General features: G+C 42.9%; 1 protein-coding gene across 13 annotated transcripts in view; it reads left to right on the plus strand.

Moving 5' to 3' along the window:
• Nucleotides 1–18,146, plus strand: part of ldb2a (LIM domain binding 2a) — a 508,992-nt gene that overhangs the window by 411,066 nt on the left and 79,780 nt on the right. For all 13 annotated transcript variants that reach the window (XM_073064965.1, XM_073064964.1, XM_073064961.1 and 10 more), the window contains one exon: nt 267–389. In XM_073064965.1, the coding sequence (XP_072921066.1) occupies nt 267–389 (123 nt within the window). The remainder of the gene's footprint in view (nt 1–266; nt 390–18,146) is intronic.

The raw sequence follows: 18,146 nt of genomic DNA on the forward strand, positions 1-18,146 counted from the left end.
ATAAAAGGAACTGAGCAAAACAGCAAATATTTTCTTAATTGCAACCTTTTAATATCAAAGAGATCAAAGGCACTTTTTAAAAATTGGGATGAAAGGGGAAAGCTGTAATGTAGATAAATTAGTCAAAGTGTGGCATGGAAACCTGATCTGTTTAATTTTAAGACTAAATGTAATATTTATGTATTCTTTTTATTTTTACTAGAAAAATGTTATCTTTTGTCATTTTTGTCACTCCTTCTTTCCTTCCTCCTAAATCTTGGTGATAGGTTTGTACCGAAGGGAGGTTGATTCTGGAGTTTACGTTTGATGACCTGATGAGAATAAAGATGTGGCACTTTACCATCCGGCACTACAGGGAGTTAGTCCCACGCAGCATTCTTGCCATGCATGTAAGTAGCACCCTTTCATTGCTCCCATGAAGCAAGCTATAACTTACTGCCAAGATCCAGCATAACAAATGGATGCCCAACTGTTTTACCATTCTTAATGTAAACACCCTCTCATCTTACCTTTTACACAGGGATGTCACCTGATAGCTCATTGTGGTTTCTTGTTCCAGCAAAATGAGCAAAAAAATGGAAAGTAAAACTAACACCATTTTAAAAAGAGTTTTGTACTTCATATGTAATTATTTCATTGGTTGTAAAGCACATTAAGATGTTATGAGAAATACTAGATGAAAGCAAGGTTTTACCTTTTCACACAATGAAAGTGATCATAATTTAATGCACATTATATGGTATGCCCAATGCCACTTCATCTTGACAAATGCTGCTCATTTCTTAATGACAAAGGCAGTGAGTTTTAGTTTGATTGGAATAGAAATAAATTCAGCACCAATTAAATATGCTGTCTGAATTACTCTATTTCTGGCATTCATACTAGCTTGAGAAAAATATTTGGTAAATTCATTACATTTGTTTCTTTGAACATACTCAATGTGCAATCTTTCCTTGTATTAACAGCTAGGTGGAAAATATTCTGTCTTGTATTTTAACCTTACCACAGCTTTTGAAAAAATTCTAGAAATATTTCATTACGTAGACATATTGCTCTCATTATTAACAGTTTTAGCCTACTCAGGCAGGTTCACAAATTGATAAAACTTTCCATTTTCTAAAGATGTATTTTAATTAACATCTTTTAGACTCTGTATTGGTTGCAGTTTTATATTAATGCCATAAAAGAATTTTCCTGTCATGTCCAGGTTGAATGCTCTAATTACAATGAACCATGATTATCGGATCTTGAATGCAATTTTTAAAAATATTGTGTGATCATAAGAGTGTAACTTAGTGGAAGTAACAATGTTACTACAATGTTTGTATTATCATTTGATGCCATTGGTATATAGTGTGTTATTTTCCCCTTTTCTCATATTCTTACTGGTAACATTGTGTTTATTTATGTGTTTATTGCATTACAAATAAACAACGCTAGCATTAGCATTATCGTTAAGGTTTGTAAGTACTCCTGAATACAATTCAAACAAAAAACGTATTTTTCAGCCCCACTGTAAAATTTGAAAGCTCCTTTAAATAATGTTGTAAATTGGGATCCTTGGCACAGATGGCATTTATTGTCTGAGAAGTGCTCAAGGTCAAGGATTTTTTCAAAGAACTGTCAGAAAACTCATAGATTTGTTATTTCTGTGTTCTCTTTGAGATTTGTCAAAATTAACTAGAAATAAGAGTGCTTTGTTTTAATTCTATGTTTTGTGCTTTTTGATCAAACACAGGTTTTATTTATTTGTTACTGGGATATGGATGTTGCTGATGATGCTGGCATTTATTGTCTATCCCTAAATTGTCCTCAAACTGAGGAAGCAGTTATAAAATAAAACAAAAACTGCAGATGTTGGGTTTCTGAAAGAGAGCTAGTACATGTTGGAACACTCAGCATTCCAGGCAGTATCTATGGAAAGAAACACAGTTAATGCTGAGAAAGAGAGAATGCAAGATAGTTTGTTTTCTCACTTTCCCAAATTTGGTGAAGGATCTTGAAGCTGACCATTAACTCTGTTTCCCTTTCCACAGAAGCTGTCTCAGTAGATGAGTATTTCCAACATTTCCATTTTATTTAAGAATCAACCACATTGATAGAAGATATTAATTTTCATTTAACATTTATGAATATTTATTGCTTTCTTATCTTCTGGAAAGAGATTAAATTACATCTCCATCAGCTCTCACACGTAGCTGTAAAAGATCCCAAAACACTTTATTGATGATCAGGGGAATTATTCCTTGTATTCTTACCAACATCTGTACCTCAACCACATCACTTAAATAGATATCTCTTCATTATCATTTTGCAATGTTTGGGAGCTTGTAATGCAGATGTTAGCTGTTAGCTGGCATTGTTTCAAACATTACAACATTCTCTTTAAATGTTACTTGACAAATTAAGCTTTGCCTCATCAAATTTGTGAATTAGGAGGAAATTGACTTGGCTAATGTTCTGACACCTTATTTTTGCATGTGAGTTGATTTATCTGTACAATTAAGAAACTTTATTAATGTATAAATCTACTTGTACTACAATTCAGTGGAAGCAGATTTGTAACTATTCATGGAGTCTTGACACTTCACTAAATTTTAGGTCCATGAATTTTTTGAGATAATTTGGAATTTAGCCAGGTTAAATTGCAATCTAGCTCATATACCATCAACCCCAGCTTTCAAACCACATGGGAAAATGGATGTGGAGTAATTACTGAATGCCGTTGTCGGTTTCATCATTTCAAATAATTAGATGTGTAGCAGAATGCATTGAAAAAGAGACTGCTAGTCTTGCTTTTTAGGCAGCCACTGCTGCCATCAGCATTTAATGATCTGCCTGACACATCACATCTCCCTATGCGGATACTCACTGGTGTGCTCTCTGTACATATTGCTTCACAGCTTGAAAAGGCATCGGTAATCAAGGCATACAGACAACTATGAGAAGGAAAAGCAGAATGAATTACTGAATCATGATCAAGATTCTTTCCCACCCCCTTCCCCCAACTTCTCCCCATCCCCTGCAGTGCATTCTCTTACATCTATTCCAGTGGAATTTGGCCATGCACCATTGAACTTTGATACATATTTACAAAGTGAAACATAGACTCAGCACTTTTGATGTTTCTGATTTTCAAGAAGCAAGTTATTAAATATTTATTGAGATGAGATGGATGTATGTTCAGGGACATTACAAAAGCAGCTTCACGAATTAATGAACATGTTGATGAATTTCTCCTTTCCACTCCCGTTCCATTGAGTTGTGGATACATTTCCACTGCAGGAACTGAATGTGGCCATTATGGTCAGAGTGTCATTTGGAGAAAACCTAAGTTGTGTCAATTTTATTGAAATTAGTGTTTGTTCTTTTGTTTATAAGTTATTTTCAATAGTTCAAAGCATCGGTAAGTTAATGTATTAAATGAAGACCAGTTTATTTTCAATAGGATATGAAAATTATATTTATCTAATATCTGCCACAAGTGCACAAAGCAGGTTAGGTCACACTTTGCTGTTATATTATATACTGCTTTTTTAACTTAGTTGGGTAGAAATATGTCTTCCATTGCTTGTGTTAAATATACAATGCAGTATTGGTTCCACATTACATTCAATTTCAGAAATTGGATTAATTTGATACCAGTAGAGTTAAGCGTCATCATTTATGTGCCACACACTTAATGACCAAACCACAGTTACGACCCCAACTGTTTATAAAGAATCATAGATGAACGTGTCCTCACAATATCATTCAGAGTTTTCCCAATGTGTCCTCACAATATCATTCAGAGTCTTTCCCAATGTGTCCTCACAATCTTTCAGAGTCTTTCCCAATGTGTCCTCACAATATCGTTCAGAGTCTTTCCCAATGTGTCCTCACAATACCTTTCAGAGTCTTCCCCAATGTGTCCTCACAATATCGTTCAGTCTTCCCCAATGTGTCCTCACAATATCGTTCAGTCTTCCCCAGTGTGTCCTCACAATATCGTTCAGAGTCTTCCCCAGTGTGTCCTCACAATACCTTTCAGAGTCTTCCCCAGTGTGTTCTCACAATACCTTTCAGATTCTTCCCCAATGTGTCCTCACAATATCGTTCAGTCTTCCCCAGTGTGTCCTCACAATATCGTTCAGAGTCTTCCCCAGTGTGTCCTCACAATACCTTTCAGAGTCTTCCCCAATGTGTCCTCACAATACCTTTCAGAGTCTTCCCCAATGTGTCCTCACAATACCTTTCAGAGTCTTTCCCAATGTGTCCTCACAGTATCGTTCAGAGTCTTTCCCAATGTGTCCTCACAATATCATTCAGAGTCTTCCCCAATGTGTCCTCACAGTATCGTTCAGAGTCTTCCCCAGTGTGTCCTCACAATATCGTTCAGAGTCTTTCCCAATGTGTCCTCACAGTATCGTTCAGAGTCTTCCCCAATGTGTCCTCACAATATCATTCAGAGTCTTCCCCAGTGTGTCCTCACAATACCTTTCAGAGTCTTCCCCAATGTGTCCTCACAATATCGTTCAGAGTCTTCCCCAATGTGTCCTCACAATATCATTCAGTCTTCCCCAATGTGTCCTCACAATATCGTTCAGAGTCTTCCCCAATGTGTCCTCACAGTATCGTTCAGAGTCTTCCCCAGTGTGTCCTCACAATATCGTTCAGAGTCTTCCCCAATGTGTCCTCACAGTATCGTTCAGAGTCTTCCCCAGTGTGTCCTCACAATATCGTTCAGAGTCTTCCCCAGTGTGTCCTCACAATATCGTTCAGAGTCTTTCCCAATGTGTCCTCACAGTATCGTTCAGAGTCTTCCCCAGTGTGTCCTCACAATATCGTTCAGAGTCTTTCCCAATGTGTCCTCACAATATCGTTCAGAGTCTTCCCCAATGTGTCCTCACAGTATCGTTCAGAGTCTTCCCCAGTGTGTCCTCACAATATCATTCAGAGTCTTCCCCAGTGTGTCCTCACAATATCGTTCAGAGTCTTTCCCAATGTGTCCTCACAGTATCGTTCAGAGTCTTTCCCAATGTGTCCTCACAATATCATTCAGAGTCTTCCCCAATGTGTCCTCACAATATCGTTCAGAGTCTTTCCCAATGTGTCCTCACAGTATCATTCAGAGTCTTCCCCAGTGTGTCCTCACAATATCATTCAGAGTCTTCCCCAATGTGTCCTCACAATATCGTTCAGAGTCTTTCCCAATGTGTCCTCACAGTATCATTCAGAGTCTTCCCCAGTGTGTCCTCACAATATCGTTCAGAGTCTTTCCCAGTGTGTCCTCACAGTATCGTTCAGAGTCTTTCCCAATGTGTCCTCACAATATCATTCAGAGTCTTCCCCAATGTGTCCTCACAATATCGTTCAGAGTCTTTCCCAATGTGTCCTCACAGTATCATTCAGAGTCTTCCCCGGTGTGTCCTCACAATATCGTTCAGAGTCTTTCCCAATGTGTCCTCACAGTATCGTTCAGAGTCTTTCCCAATGTGTCCTCACAGTATCGTTCAGAGTCTTTCCCAATGTGTCCTCACAGTATCATTCAGAGTCTTCCCCAATGTGTCCTCACAATATCGTTCAGAGTCTTTCCCAATGTGTCCTCACAGTATCGTTCAGAGTCTTTCCCAATGTGTCCTCACAGAATCGTTCAGAGTCTTTCCCAATGTGTCCTCACAGTATCGTTCAGAGTCTTTCCCAATGTGTCCTCACAGTATCATTCAGAGTCTTCCCCAACCAGAAGCTTTGGATGAACCATGAGATCTGCAATCTGCTGAGAGTCAGAGCAGTGGCATTCAGGTCTGGCAACCAAGTAAAGTACAGGAAGTCCAGGTATGATCTTGGAAAAGCCATCTCACATGTGAAGTGGCAATTCCAGACCAAACTGAATCACTGAAGGATGTTTGACAGCTGTGGCAGAGTCTTAATACTATTACCTCCTACAAAGCTGAAACAAAGTGACATAAGTGACAATAAAGCTTCTCTCCTATAGGAGTTCAATGACTTTACAAAGCTTTCAAAGGTACATTTAATGTCAGAGAAATGTATGCAATATACATCCTGAAATGCTTTTTCTTCACAACCATCCACAAAAACAGAGGAGTACCCCCAAAAAATAAATGACAGTTAAATGTTAGAACCCCAAAGTCTCCCCAGCTCTCCTCCCTCCTGTGTGTAAGCAGCAGCAAAGCAATGATCCCCCCTCCCTCACCAGCAAAAAAATGCTTCGGACCGACCACCGAGCACTCAAGCATACAGCAAAGCAACAGCAAAGACACAGACTCACAGTACCCCAAAGACTACTCGTTCATCCACTATTCAACATTCCACAGGCTCTCTCTCCTAATACGGGAGAGAGAGGTGTCTCCATTTTACAGTGAGGAGGGAGACATAACAAACAACTTGCTGGTTTATGATGTTATGCTTGTTTTGACTGTCAAAGCCTGGAGGCACCTTCACAAACTCCTATGTGGACGATTACCAACTGATCTTGGTTCATTAATTCACTATGCAACTCCTAATTAATCAAAGCTTGGCACTTTATTGTCTCTGTACAAATCCCAGGCCAACAACTTAAAATATAAGTTCTACTGTTCCCTCTGTAACAGACTACTTCTCCAAATTATAACGCCGATATAGAGCTGATGGGTTTCTTCTTTGTGATAGTTTGTCTCTGGAGTACTCATCCCTTTGCATTTGAATGCCCTCATTCTTATATCCTTTCCTTTTCAGCTCAAATGCTGCATTTCAAGGTCGTCTGACTGACCTGTTTCAGATTCCCATTGGATATAGCAAAGGGATATACAACTTCATGTCTTAGATTATTGCCTTTTGTTCTTTTTGACTCTAGTTCAAACCAGTCAAGCCGGGTTGCCCAGACACTGGGCTCAGATATTGAGATTACTGCTGCGAACCTGTCGTTGTGCACAATAAACAGGTCATCTGAGAATGGTTTCAAGTTTACCAGATCATAAGCAGAAACTCCTTGTTTCCACATTCAATTGCCTGATTAAATTATCCCAGAGCAAGATTAATTTCAGCAGTTGACAAAATGGAGGTTACAGAGCAGCTTCACAAAATGGCAACCTTCATTCCTTCATGCACGGGGCAACCGCAAAGACATCTAGTTTTTCTACTTCCACTGTTCTTGACACATTTGAGTTCAATGTTTCCTTCCATATTTTAATACCTTCATGGCCAACACCCAATAACCTGTGATTTCAGTCTCTGAGGTTGATGTGGAAAGCATTTGGCCCGATACCTGGCCAAATACTAAAGAATTTTGTTGATTTACTGGCTAGAGTGTTTACCAATATCCTTAACCTCTCGTTTCAGCTGTCTGAGGTACACACTTGCTACAAGCAGGCTTCAGTTATACCAGTGTGTAAAAAGAATGAGCTTTCCCCGCCTCAATGACTATCATCTGGTAGTAATTATATCAACTGTGATGAAATGTTTTGAGAGATTGATAATGAAGTACATTGACTCCTGCCTGAGAAGCGTCTTGGATCCACTCCAATTTACCTACTACCACAACAGGTCCACAGCACATGCCCTTTCATTGGCTCTTCACTCAACCCTAGAACATGTGGACAGCAAAGATGCATACATCAGGGGGCTCTTCGTTGACTATAGCTCTGCATTCAATATTATCATCCTGTCAAAATTAATCAGCAGCCTTCAAGGCCTTGGCCTCAATACTTCCTTGTGCAATTAAATCCTTGATTTCCTCACTTGAAGAGCCCAGTCAGTTAGGAATGGCAACAACATCTGCTCAACCATCTCTATCAGCATAGGTGCACCACAAGGCTGTGTACTTAGCCGCTGCTCTGCTTGCTTTACACTTGCGGAGGCTGCAATTCGGGCGTCCGGCGCCTGAGGGCGCAGCGAGCGCCCGGTTGTCTACTCCCCAACCCAGTTCATCCACACTGGCCACGTGACTGTGAGGCTAACCACAGCTTCAATGCCATATTTCAATTTGCTAACACCACTATTGTTGTTGGCCGAATCAAAGATAGTGACGGATCAGCATGTAAGAGGGAAACAACCCCTTATGTGCTGATTTGCCACCATCTTTGATTCAGCCACAGCAACAACCTCTCACTCAATGTCAACAAGACCAAGGAGCTGATTATTGACGAAGAGGAGGAAACCAGAGGTCCATAAGCCAGTCCTCATCAGAGATTCAGAGGTACAGAGGGTCAGCAATTTCAAATAGTTCAGTGTTATCATTTCAAAGGATCTGGCCTGGGTCCAACAAGTAAGTGTTACTACAAAGAAAGTACGTCAGCACCTCTACTGCCTTAGAAGTTTGCAAAGATTTGACATGTCATCTAAAGTTCTGACAAACTTCTATAGATATGTGGTAGAGAGTATATTGCCTGGTTGCATCATGGTCTGGTATGGAAACACGAATGCCCTTGAATGGAAAAGCCTGCAAAGATTAATGGATATGGCCCAGTCCATCATAGGTAAAGCTGTTCCCACCATTGAGCACAACTACACGGAACACTGTTACAGATGTTACGAACCCCGTAACTGGGTTACTTACCAGCAAAGATAGAGACGTCCGTTGAAGTCTGATGATACTATTTTTAACAGTATTAGTAAAAATACACAAAAATAATATCAATGCAAATATACAGATAATATACGTTGTCAACACTAAACCTAAAAGTGCGGGTATAGTAATAAGAAACAAGCTCTATCGTTGTCTGGGGATAATGAATTGTCCAATGGAAATATAAAGTTCGCTTCAGTTCCCACAGGCTGCTGTCATTTGTTTGTCGCTGTGTTGCAATTGTTGGAGAGAGAGAGAGAGAGAGAGAGAGAGAAAGATAGGAGAATGGCTAAGTGTTTTGCCAACCTTCCTTTATGATTTCGATCCGTCGGTGTCTCGTTGGTGTGGCCGTTCAAGTGTGACCTCTCCTTTAGCTAAACCGTTCTTCTGTGATTAGCCCGCCACCCAGGCAAGGGAGGACACACACAAACTCTCACCGGCTTCGCTATAAAACGCTGTCACTGGATTTCTAGCGTTTCTCCTGGTGTGTCTAAGGGGTGTTCCCCAGACCCTCCTTTTATCCTCACTCACGGGGTCTCAGATGTCAAATCAGGTTGGGATGATGCAATCCCTCAACCAGACCACTCTGGTTGTCCCTGAGGGGTTTCAATGAATAGTACAGTACTCAATACACAATTCCTTCTCCAAGAGACAATAGCAGTAATCAATGGTTCTGTTCCACTTTGTTAGGAGGCATTCCCCTACCTTGTGTATTCTGCGTTGTCTATGGCAACTGCCTTTGCTGTGATCCTGCGTCTCGCTCTCTCATTATTGACATGATGTGTATCTCTCTCATTTCCTGGGTCTCAGACCCGAAATAATAGCGATCTTGCGATTCTCAAAAAGGAGAGGACGACTTTGCACCCTTTGGCCCCTCAGAGTTGCTCCACATTCGTAACACCCCCATCCTTCTAAGGATTTTTGCCACAGGTAAAAATTAACTAATACAGAGTCTTACAGAATTTCAGAATCTAACACAATACAAAAAGTTTTTTTTTCACTACAGAGTAATACATTTATACATTCAATTCAGCATCTAAACAGTTAGTGATTACATTGTCACTTCCTTTAATATCTTAATATCTTGTACCTTAATAAATTCCTGTAGCATCAGACTCCAATTTAATAACCACCTATGTTTATTCCTTTTCTTTAGCAAAACAAAACTAAAGAGTTGTGATCTTAGCTTACGTGTATATTACAAAAGTTTATGCAAATACTAATCTTTATTTTACTTTCAAACTTAACAGTCAATCTTCCATGGTGTTGTCTTTATTATTTACATGCTTTGTCGAAATCCCTTAAAACCGGATCCTGTTATTTAAAGTGGCATCCCGTCTACCCTCGCCCCTTTTCCAGTCAACTCCCACATGGTTAGCTTGCATACCAGTGTGGAATAGGCTTTTGCATGCTCCGTTCATAGGAGTTATTTTATCAACAATATTTTCCAAACTTAGTCCATTTTCTGAACTTACACACAATTCTTTATTTTTAAGCAAGTCATTAGTTTTATCTTCAGGACCCTTCATTCTATTAGTTTTCAGTTTAATATCTGCAAGCGACCCCTCTTTGTCCAAACAGCATTTCAAATTCTGCCTCTTCACAGCACACTCTTGAATAACATTAGCGCGTGGGGCACCTTTACATTCCAAATCAAACTGTAATTGATTCGCAGGCACCGTGTTAACAAGCCATTGTCCCTTCAGCCTGGTTACTGCTTCTGACACCAATCCAGACTTTAAATTTTCTTCATTCAATTTAGGAACTACACTTTTCCCTTTCCCTTCAATAATAATATCCACATCACCACCTTTTATCTCCTCACTAACTTTTAACACACCTTCGAACACAAACAACTGGGAATTCTCACTTTCCACTAGTACCAAGGTTAACCCTTTCTTCACTGAACCAAGTCCATCTGACCCACAAGGACTGCATTCCTTTTTAACTGAATCAAATACCTCAGACTTTTCCTGAGTTTCATTACTAGGTTCAGTACCACATGCATCCACATCTTGAACACACTCAAACGGGACATCTGCCTCTTCCAGGCTTTCAATACCCATCCCCTTTTCAAATTCTAAGTTCCCCTGATCCTCCCAGTTACTCTCTGGGCAACTCCCTTCCGGAGTAAACTCAACCCTGCGGGCTGAAACAACCTCATCTGCCAACCCAGCAGACTCCTTCAAGGTAATGGCATCCTTTTCATCTAGGACTGCCCTCATTTCATTATCGGGAACACATTTAAAATTTTCAACTTCTTCAAACAGTTCTGTCAAGCCAGTCAGATCATCCATGTCCAACCCTGGACCCTCTAACAGCCTTATCTGTTTCTCATTTTTACTCCTGTTACGTATCCCGTAACTGGATCACTTACCAGCAAAGATAGAGAGGTCCACTGAAGTCTGATGGTACCATTTTTAAACGTTTTTATTTATAAAGGGGCACAAAAGGAAGGTTAATACAAACATTCAGATACCATAAGTCATCAATACTCAATCTAAAGCACAGGTATAGTAATGATCAATCAGAAATAAGCTCTATCGTTGTCTAGGGGATAATATCTTGTCCATTTGGAAAAATATAACAGTCATTCAAAAGTCGGCAGGCTTCAGCCTTTTGGGAACCGCTGAGTTTCCCGTGTTGGAGAGAGAGAGAGAGATTAGTGAGAAAAGGAACCCTTGCCCAGGTCCTTACGAAGCAAAGCCGTGGAATCAGGAGAGCAGGCTTTCCTGTTGTTAGTTAAAAGCGATTGTCCGTGATTCCAGCCACAGACTCCCGATTCGGAATCTAACGCACGTGGCTTCCTTCAAAATGGCTTCCCGCTACGACGGGATCGCTATCGGGTCTCCTTGGTGCGTCTGGAGGGGTCATCCCCCCCAGACCCTCCTTTATACTTCCTCACGGGATCGCAGGTGTCAATCTCTCTCTCAACCAGCCCACTTTGCCCGAGGGCTTTACACGTGGTTTTCATGAGACAATAGTCAGGGTCGCTTTATTCTGCATCCCGGTGGAACGTGGTATTCAGCACGTCTCCCTCTCTCTCCCATTTCCTGTGTCTATTCAGCACGTCTCTCTCTCTCTTGGGTCATTGACCCCCCCCCCTTCACTAGGGCTCTTGCGATTCTTGCAAAGGAGGGGGCTGGTATCATAACACCTCCCCTCTTAACGTTTTTTTACCAGCGGTTAAAAACAGTGGTATAGAGTCTTACAGGATTTTTGAAACTACCACAATACACAAGCTTTTCTTTTCACAGAGTACTACTGTTATACATTCAAGTCAGTATCTAAACAGTTAACGAATACAGTGTCCCTTTCTTTAATATCTTAACATCGCGTACCGTACTGAAAATCTTGTAGCATCAGACTTCAATTAACCGTCGCCTCTTTTTCGGGGAGTCCCCCCGTGGGGAACTTGAGTAATTTGGCGAGGTGAACTCCCGCCCGTCTCGTTCATCGGGGTCATCTTATCAACACCACTTAGACCATTTCCACCCAATTCTGTAATTTTACCCAGGCGGCTAGCCCTTTTGTCAGGACCATGCAGGCTGATGGGTTTCCGTTCGAACCTTTCCCTCAGGCCACATTTAAATTTCGGCTCTTTCACAGTGCGCTCTTGAATAACAACAGCGTGTGGGGCACCTTTACATTCCAAATCAACCTGTAATCGATGCGCAGGCACCGCGTTCCCAAGCCCTCGTTTCTGTAGCTTGGTTGCTTCTTCTGACACCAATCTAAACTTTAAATTTTCTTCATTCAATTTGGGAACTACAAACTTCCCGTTCCCTTCAATAATGATGTTTATTCCCCCATGGTCGAGTTCCACTTTAGGGTTCACCACCCCTTTGTGTACCAACACCTGGGAACCCTCCCTTCCCCCAATTACCAGGGTTAACCCTGTCGTCACTAAACCCAGTCCAACTGACCCACAGGGACTGCATTCCTTTTCAACTGAATCAAATACCTCAGACTTGTTCTGAGCTCCATTACTAGGTTCAGTACCACGTGCATCCACATCTTGGACACACTCAAACAGGACATCTGCCTCTCCCAGGCTTTCAATACCCGTACCCTTTTCAGATTCTACATTCCCCTGATCCTCCCAGTTCCTCTCTGGGCAACTCCCTTCCGGAGTAAACTCAACTCCGCGGGCTGAAACAACCTCGTCTGCCAACCCAGCGGACCTCTCCAAGGTAATGGCATCCTTTTCATCTAGGACTGCCTTCATCTCATTATCGGGAACACCTTGATAACTCTCAACTTCTTCAAACAGGGCTGCCACCCCCGACAGATCATCCATGTCCAACTCTGGACCTTTTAACAGCTTTTCCCGTCTCTCATCTTTATTTCCTACCTCTAGGACCTTTCTCTTCGCTAAGGGAAGATTTCGCTCCTCTCCCTTAACCCCTTTCACTTTACTACTCTTCGGTTTACCACCCTCAGAACCCTCGTGGTACAGGGTCGGTAGGACCGTCTCGGCCAAATCAATACTGGCCAGATTTAAATTGCTCGCTTTCTCAGCTGCCTTTCTCGACAGGCTGCGAATGCTCGCGCCTGTGGTACAGACTGGAGATGCGAGGGGCGGGGCTGCAATCCTCGCAGGTGGTTTGAGCCGTGTCCAAACCTGCCCCCCGGCTAAATCATTTCCGAGGAGGATGTCTGCGTCAGTTCTCGGGAATTCTGATGGCACCCCTATTTCGACTGGTCCAGATACCAGCTCACAATCCATAATTACCTGATGTAGGGGCACCATTTCTATTCTTGTACCTATCCCCTTCACGGCGACCATTCCCCTTCTCCAACCGAAATCTAGTATCTCACGGTGGATCAACGACAGCTCCGCCCCGGTGTCTCGCCAGATTCGGACGGGAATGGGTGGGTCTCCCCCCTTCACGGACACGGTTCCGGGTGACAGCCAGGTCTCTGACCCTTCTCGTACTCTGTCTACCCGGGGCTCTCTCGTTGATTTACTGATTACCACGGCACACCCGATAGGGACCGCTGCTCTCCCTGTTTCTGGCTCCTTTCTCGGAGCAAAGCACCTCGAGGCAATATGTCCTCCCTTCCCACAATTAAAACAGGTCAAGCCCGGAAATCTCTGGCCGCCTGGCCTTTCCCCCTCAACCTTACCACTAACTCCCGGCGGGACCTCTGCCTCAGCCGGCGGACTTTCCCTACCGTTCCGACGGTCTCTCGGGTAACCTTTTAGCGAGGAAATCTTTAGCCTGTGGGTTAGGGCATATTCATCTGTGAACCTAGCAATTTCTGAGATGGACTTATTCGCCTTCTCATTCAAATACATCCGGATCTCCTCCGGAACACACCCTTTTAATTCCTCAATCAGAAATAACTCCCTGATACGCCCATAATCTCCGTCCACCTGTTCCGCGGTGCACCAACGGTCCAAGAGCACACCCTTTTCGTAGGCTAGCTCGGTATACGTTTGATTCCACCCTTTCCGTAAATTTCTGAACCTTTGTCTATACGCTTCAGGTACTAGCTCGCAACTCCGGAGAATGGCCTCTTTTACTTTGGCATAATTTTCCGCTTCCCCTTCCTCGACGGCCAAGGCCGCATATGCTCGTTGTGCCTTCCCCTTTAACACACTTTGTAACAACGCCACCCACTGCTCTTTGGGCCACTTTTGATTTACTGCCACCTTTTCAAAAAGCAAGAAATAACAATCAACATCCGACTCTTCGAATGGAGGTACTACCCTCAACTCTCAACTAACATTAAACCTCTCCTCTCGATCTAACCCTAGATCTCTTCGCTCCTTCTTTAACTTCTCCATCTCCAAGTCATGTTCCCTCTGTTCTCGTCTGTCCTCATACTCTCTTTGCTTTTCGGCTTGTTCTCTCTCTTTTAGCTGAATTTCATGCTGTCTTTGCTTTTCAGCTTGGTCCCGCTCTTTTCCCACCTCTAACGCCTTTAGTTGGAGCTCCTGGTACCGTTTCACCTCTAACTCCTTTATGTGGAACGCCTGCTCCCTTTCTTTCTCAGCCCTTTCTTTCTCTCTCTCAGCCGCTTCCAGCTGCTTCATTTTAAATTCATGTTCCAACCTTAATTTCTCCAACTCTAGCTGATCCATTCCACTCGCTGGTACTTTTTCAGGGATATTTTCCAAGACCCCGGCTTCGAACACTTTCTTCCCAATGTAATACCGAGTTATGACCCCTCGCACCTCCCGCTTTTTCATGGACGACCTCACTTCTGCGAGGTCCAATCCCTTCGCCAAATTTAACAAGTCTGATTTGGTGGCCGCCTCTAGCGCCTCCACAGTCGGGTTTTTCATAAATTCATCCACGTCCATCTTTGCTGGTCTCCCATCTGGCTACCCGTGTACCAGATCCAATTTATTTTATTTATTTATTTTTTTTGACTTACAAACCCGATTCACTGCCCTCCCAATTAGGTTTCAAATCTTGAGACGAGGCACCCACGTTGTTACATATCCCGTAACTGGATCACTTACCAGCAAAGATAGAGAGGTCCACTGAAGTCTGATGGTACCATTTTTAAACGTTTTTATTTATAAAGGGGCACAAAAGGAAGGTTAATACAAACATTCAGATACCATAAGTCGTCAATACTCAATCTAAAGCACAGGTATAGTAATGATCAATCAGAAATAAGCTCTATCGTTGTCTAGGGGATAATATCTTGTCCATTTGGAAAAATATAACAGTCATTCAAAAGTCGGCAGGCTTCAGCCTTTTGGGAACCGCTGAGTTTCCCGTGTTGGAGAGAGAGAGAGAGATTAGTGAGAAAAGGAACACTTGCCCAGGTCCTTACGAAGCAAAGCAGTGGAATCAGGAGAGCAGGCTTTCCTGTTATTAGTTCAAAGCGATTGTCCGTGATTCCAGCCACAGACTCCCGATTCGGAATCTAACGCACGTGGCTTCCTTCAAAATGGCTTCCCGCTACGACGGGATCGCTATCGGGTCTCCTTGGTGCGTCTGGAGGGGTCGTCCCCCCCAGACCCTCCTTTATACTTCCTCACGGGATCGCAGGTGTCAATCTCTCTCTCAACCAGCCCACTTTGCCCGAGGGCTTTACACGTGGTCTTCATGAGACAATAGTCAGGGTCGCTTTATTCTGCATCCCGGTGGAACGTGGTATTCAGCACGTCTCCCTCTCTCTCCCATTTCCTGTGTCTATTCAGCACGTCTCTCTCTCTCTTGGGTCATTGACCCCCCCCCCCCCCCCCTTCACTAGGGCTCTTGCAATTCTCGCAAAGGAGGGGGCTGGTATCATAACACTCCGTGCCTCTATAAATTTCCTCCTGGCTAAGGGTAGGTCTACCTCCTCTCCTTTACTCTCTTTTACCACCCTCTAACCCCTCTTGGCACAGGGTCGGTAAAAACGTCTCAGCCAAATCGATACTGGCCTGAATTAAACTGGTCTCTTTCTCAGCTGTCTTTCTACACATGCTGCGAGTGATCGCGCATGCGGGATAGATCTTGGAATCTAGGGGCGGGTCCTCAACACTTACAGGCTGGCTCGTCAGCTTCATGGCTGACCAAACCTCACCCCTGGCTAAATTGTTACCTAGAAGGACGTCTACGTCAGCTCTTGGAAATTCTGATCGCACCCCTATTTCAACTGGTCCAGATACCAGCTCACAATTTATAATGATCCTATGCAAAGGTACAGCTTCTGTCCCTTCTCCTATGCCTCTCAAAGCTACCTCTCCCGTCTCAGGACCAAAATCTAGTACCTTACTTAGAATCAATGACTGCTCAACTCCAGTATCTCTCCAGATCCGCATTGGAACTGGTGTTTCTCCCTCTTTCACAGACACGGTCCCTTCTGAAATAAATTTCTCACGCCCCTCTCGTATTCTGTCTACCTGGGGCTTTCTCGTCGATTTACTGATCAACACAGTACACCCTGTAGGGACTGCTGCTTTCCCTTTTCCTGTCTCCTTCCTCGGAGCAAAGCACTTAGATGCAATATGACCCACCTTTCCACAATTAAAACAGGTCAAGCCAGGACCCCTCCTGCCGTCTTGCCTTTCTTCCTCCTTATTTTTACCACTAGCTCCCGGCTGAATCTCTGCCTCAGCCGGCAGGCTTTCTCTACCATTCCCACGGTCTTTCTGGTAACTCTTATTCGAGGAAAACTTTGTCTTGTGGTTTAGGACATATTCATCTGCGAACCTGGCAAATTCGGATATGGACTTATTCGGCTTCTCGTTCAAATACATCCGGATATCATCCGAAACACAACCCTTAAATTCCTCAATCAGAATTAACTCCCTTAAACGCCGAAAATCCTCTTCCACCATTTCTGCTGCATACCAGCGATCCAAGAGCACACCCTTCTCATAGGCAAACTCTGCATATGTCTGATTCCACACTTCCTTTAAATTTCTGAACTTTTGTCTATAGGCCTCAGGTACCAATTCGTAGGCCCGAAGAATGGCCTGCTTTACTTCCTTGTAATTCTCATACTCCTCCTCCTCCACAGACAACGCCGCATATGCTCGTTGTGCCTTCCCTTTTAACACACTTTGTAACAACGCCACCCACTGATCTCTGGGCCACTTCTGACTCACTGCCACCTTTTCAAAATGCAAGAAATAACTATCAACATCCGTCTCCTCGAACGGAGGTACTAACCTAAACTCCCTACTAACATTAAATCTCTCCTCTCGATCTGCCTCTTGAGCTCTTCGATCTTTCCTTAACTTCTCCAGGTCCATCTCATGTTGCCTCTGTTTCTCCTTCTCCTCATACTCCCTCTGCTTTTCAGCTCTTTCCTTCTCCTTTTCGGCTCTTTCCTTCTCCTTTTCAGCTCTTTCATTCTCCTTTTCAGCTCTTTCCTTCTCCTTTTCAGCTGTTTCCAACTCTTTTAACCTAATTTCATGTTCCAACCTTAATTTTTCCAACTCTAACTGAGCCGTACCACTAGCTGGTACCTTTTCAGGGATATTTTCCAATACCTCAGCCGAAAACACATTCTTCACAATATAATACTGAGTTATGGCCCTCCGCACCTCCCGCTTTTTCATTGACAACCTCACCTCTGCGAGATTTAGTCCTTTCGCAATATTTATCAAGTCCGACTTTGTGGCCGCCTCTAGCACCTCCGGAGTCGGTTTTTTTATAAATTCGTCTACGTCCATCTTTGCTGGTTTCCCGTCTGGTTACCTGTGCAACCAGATCCAAGTTTGGACTTAAAAGCCCGATTTACTGGCCCTCCAATTTGGTATCAAATCTCGAGACGAGGCCCCAAGTTGTTACGAACCCCTTAACTGGGTTACTTACCAGCAAAGATAGAGACGTCCATTGAAGCCTGATGATACTATTTTTAACAGTATTTATTAGTAAAAATACACAAAAATAATATCAATGCAAATATACAGATAATATACGTCGTCAACACTAAACCTAAAAATGCGGGTATAATAATAATCAATAAGAAACAAGCTCTATCGTTGTCTAGGGGATAACGAATTGTCCAATGGAAATATAAAGTTCGCTTCAGTTCCCACAGGCTTCCGTCGTTTGTTTGTCGCTGTGTTGCAATTGTGGAGAGAGAAAGAGAGAGAGAGAGAAAGATAGGAGAATGGCTAAGTGTTTTGCCAACCTTCCTTTAT

This window comes from Hemitrygon akajei, chromosome 13 (genome assembly GCF_048418815.1).
Source record: "Hemitrygon akajei chromosome 13, sHemAka1.3, whole genome shotgun sequence".
Classification (NCBI taxonomy): Eukaryota; Metazoa; Chordata; class Chondrichthyes; order Myliobatiformes; family Dasyatidae; genus Hemitrygon; species Hemitrygon akajei.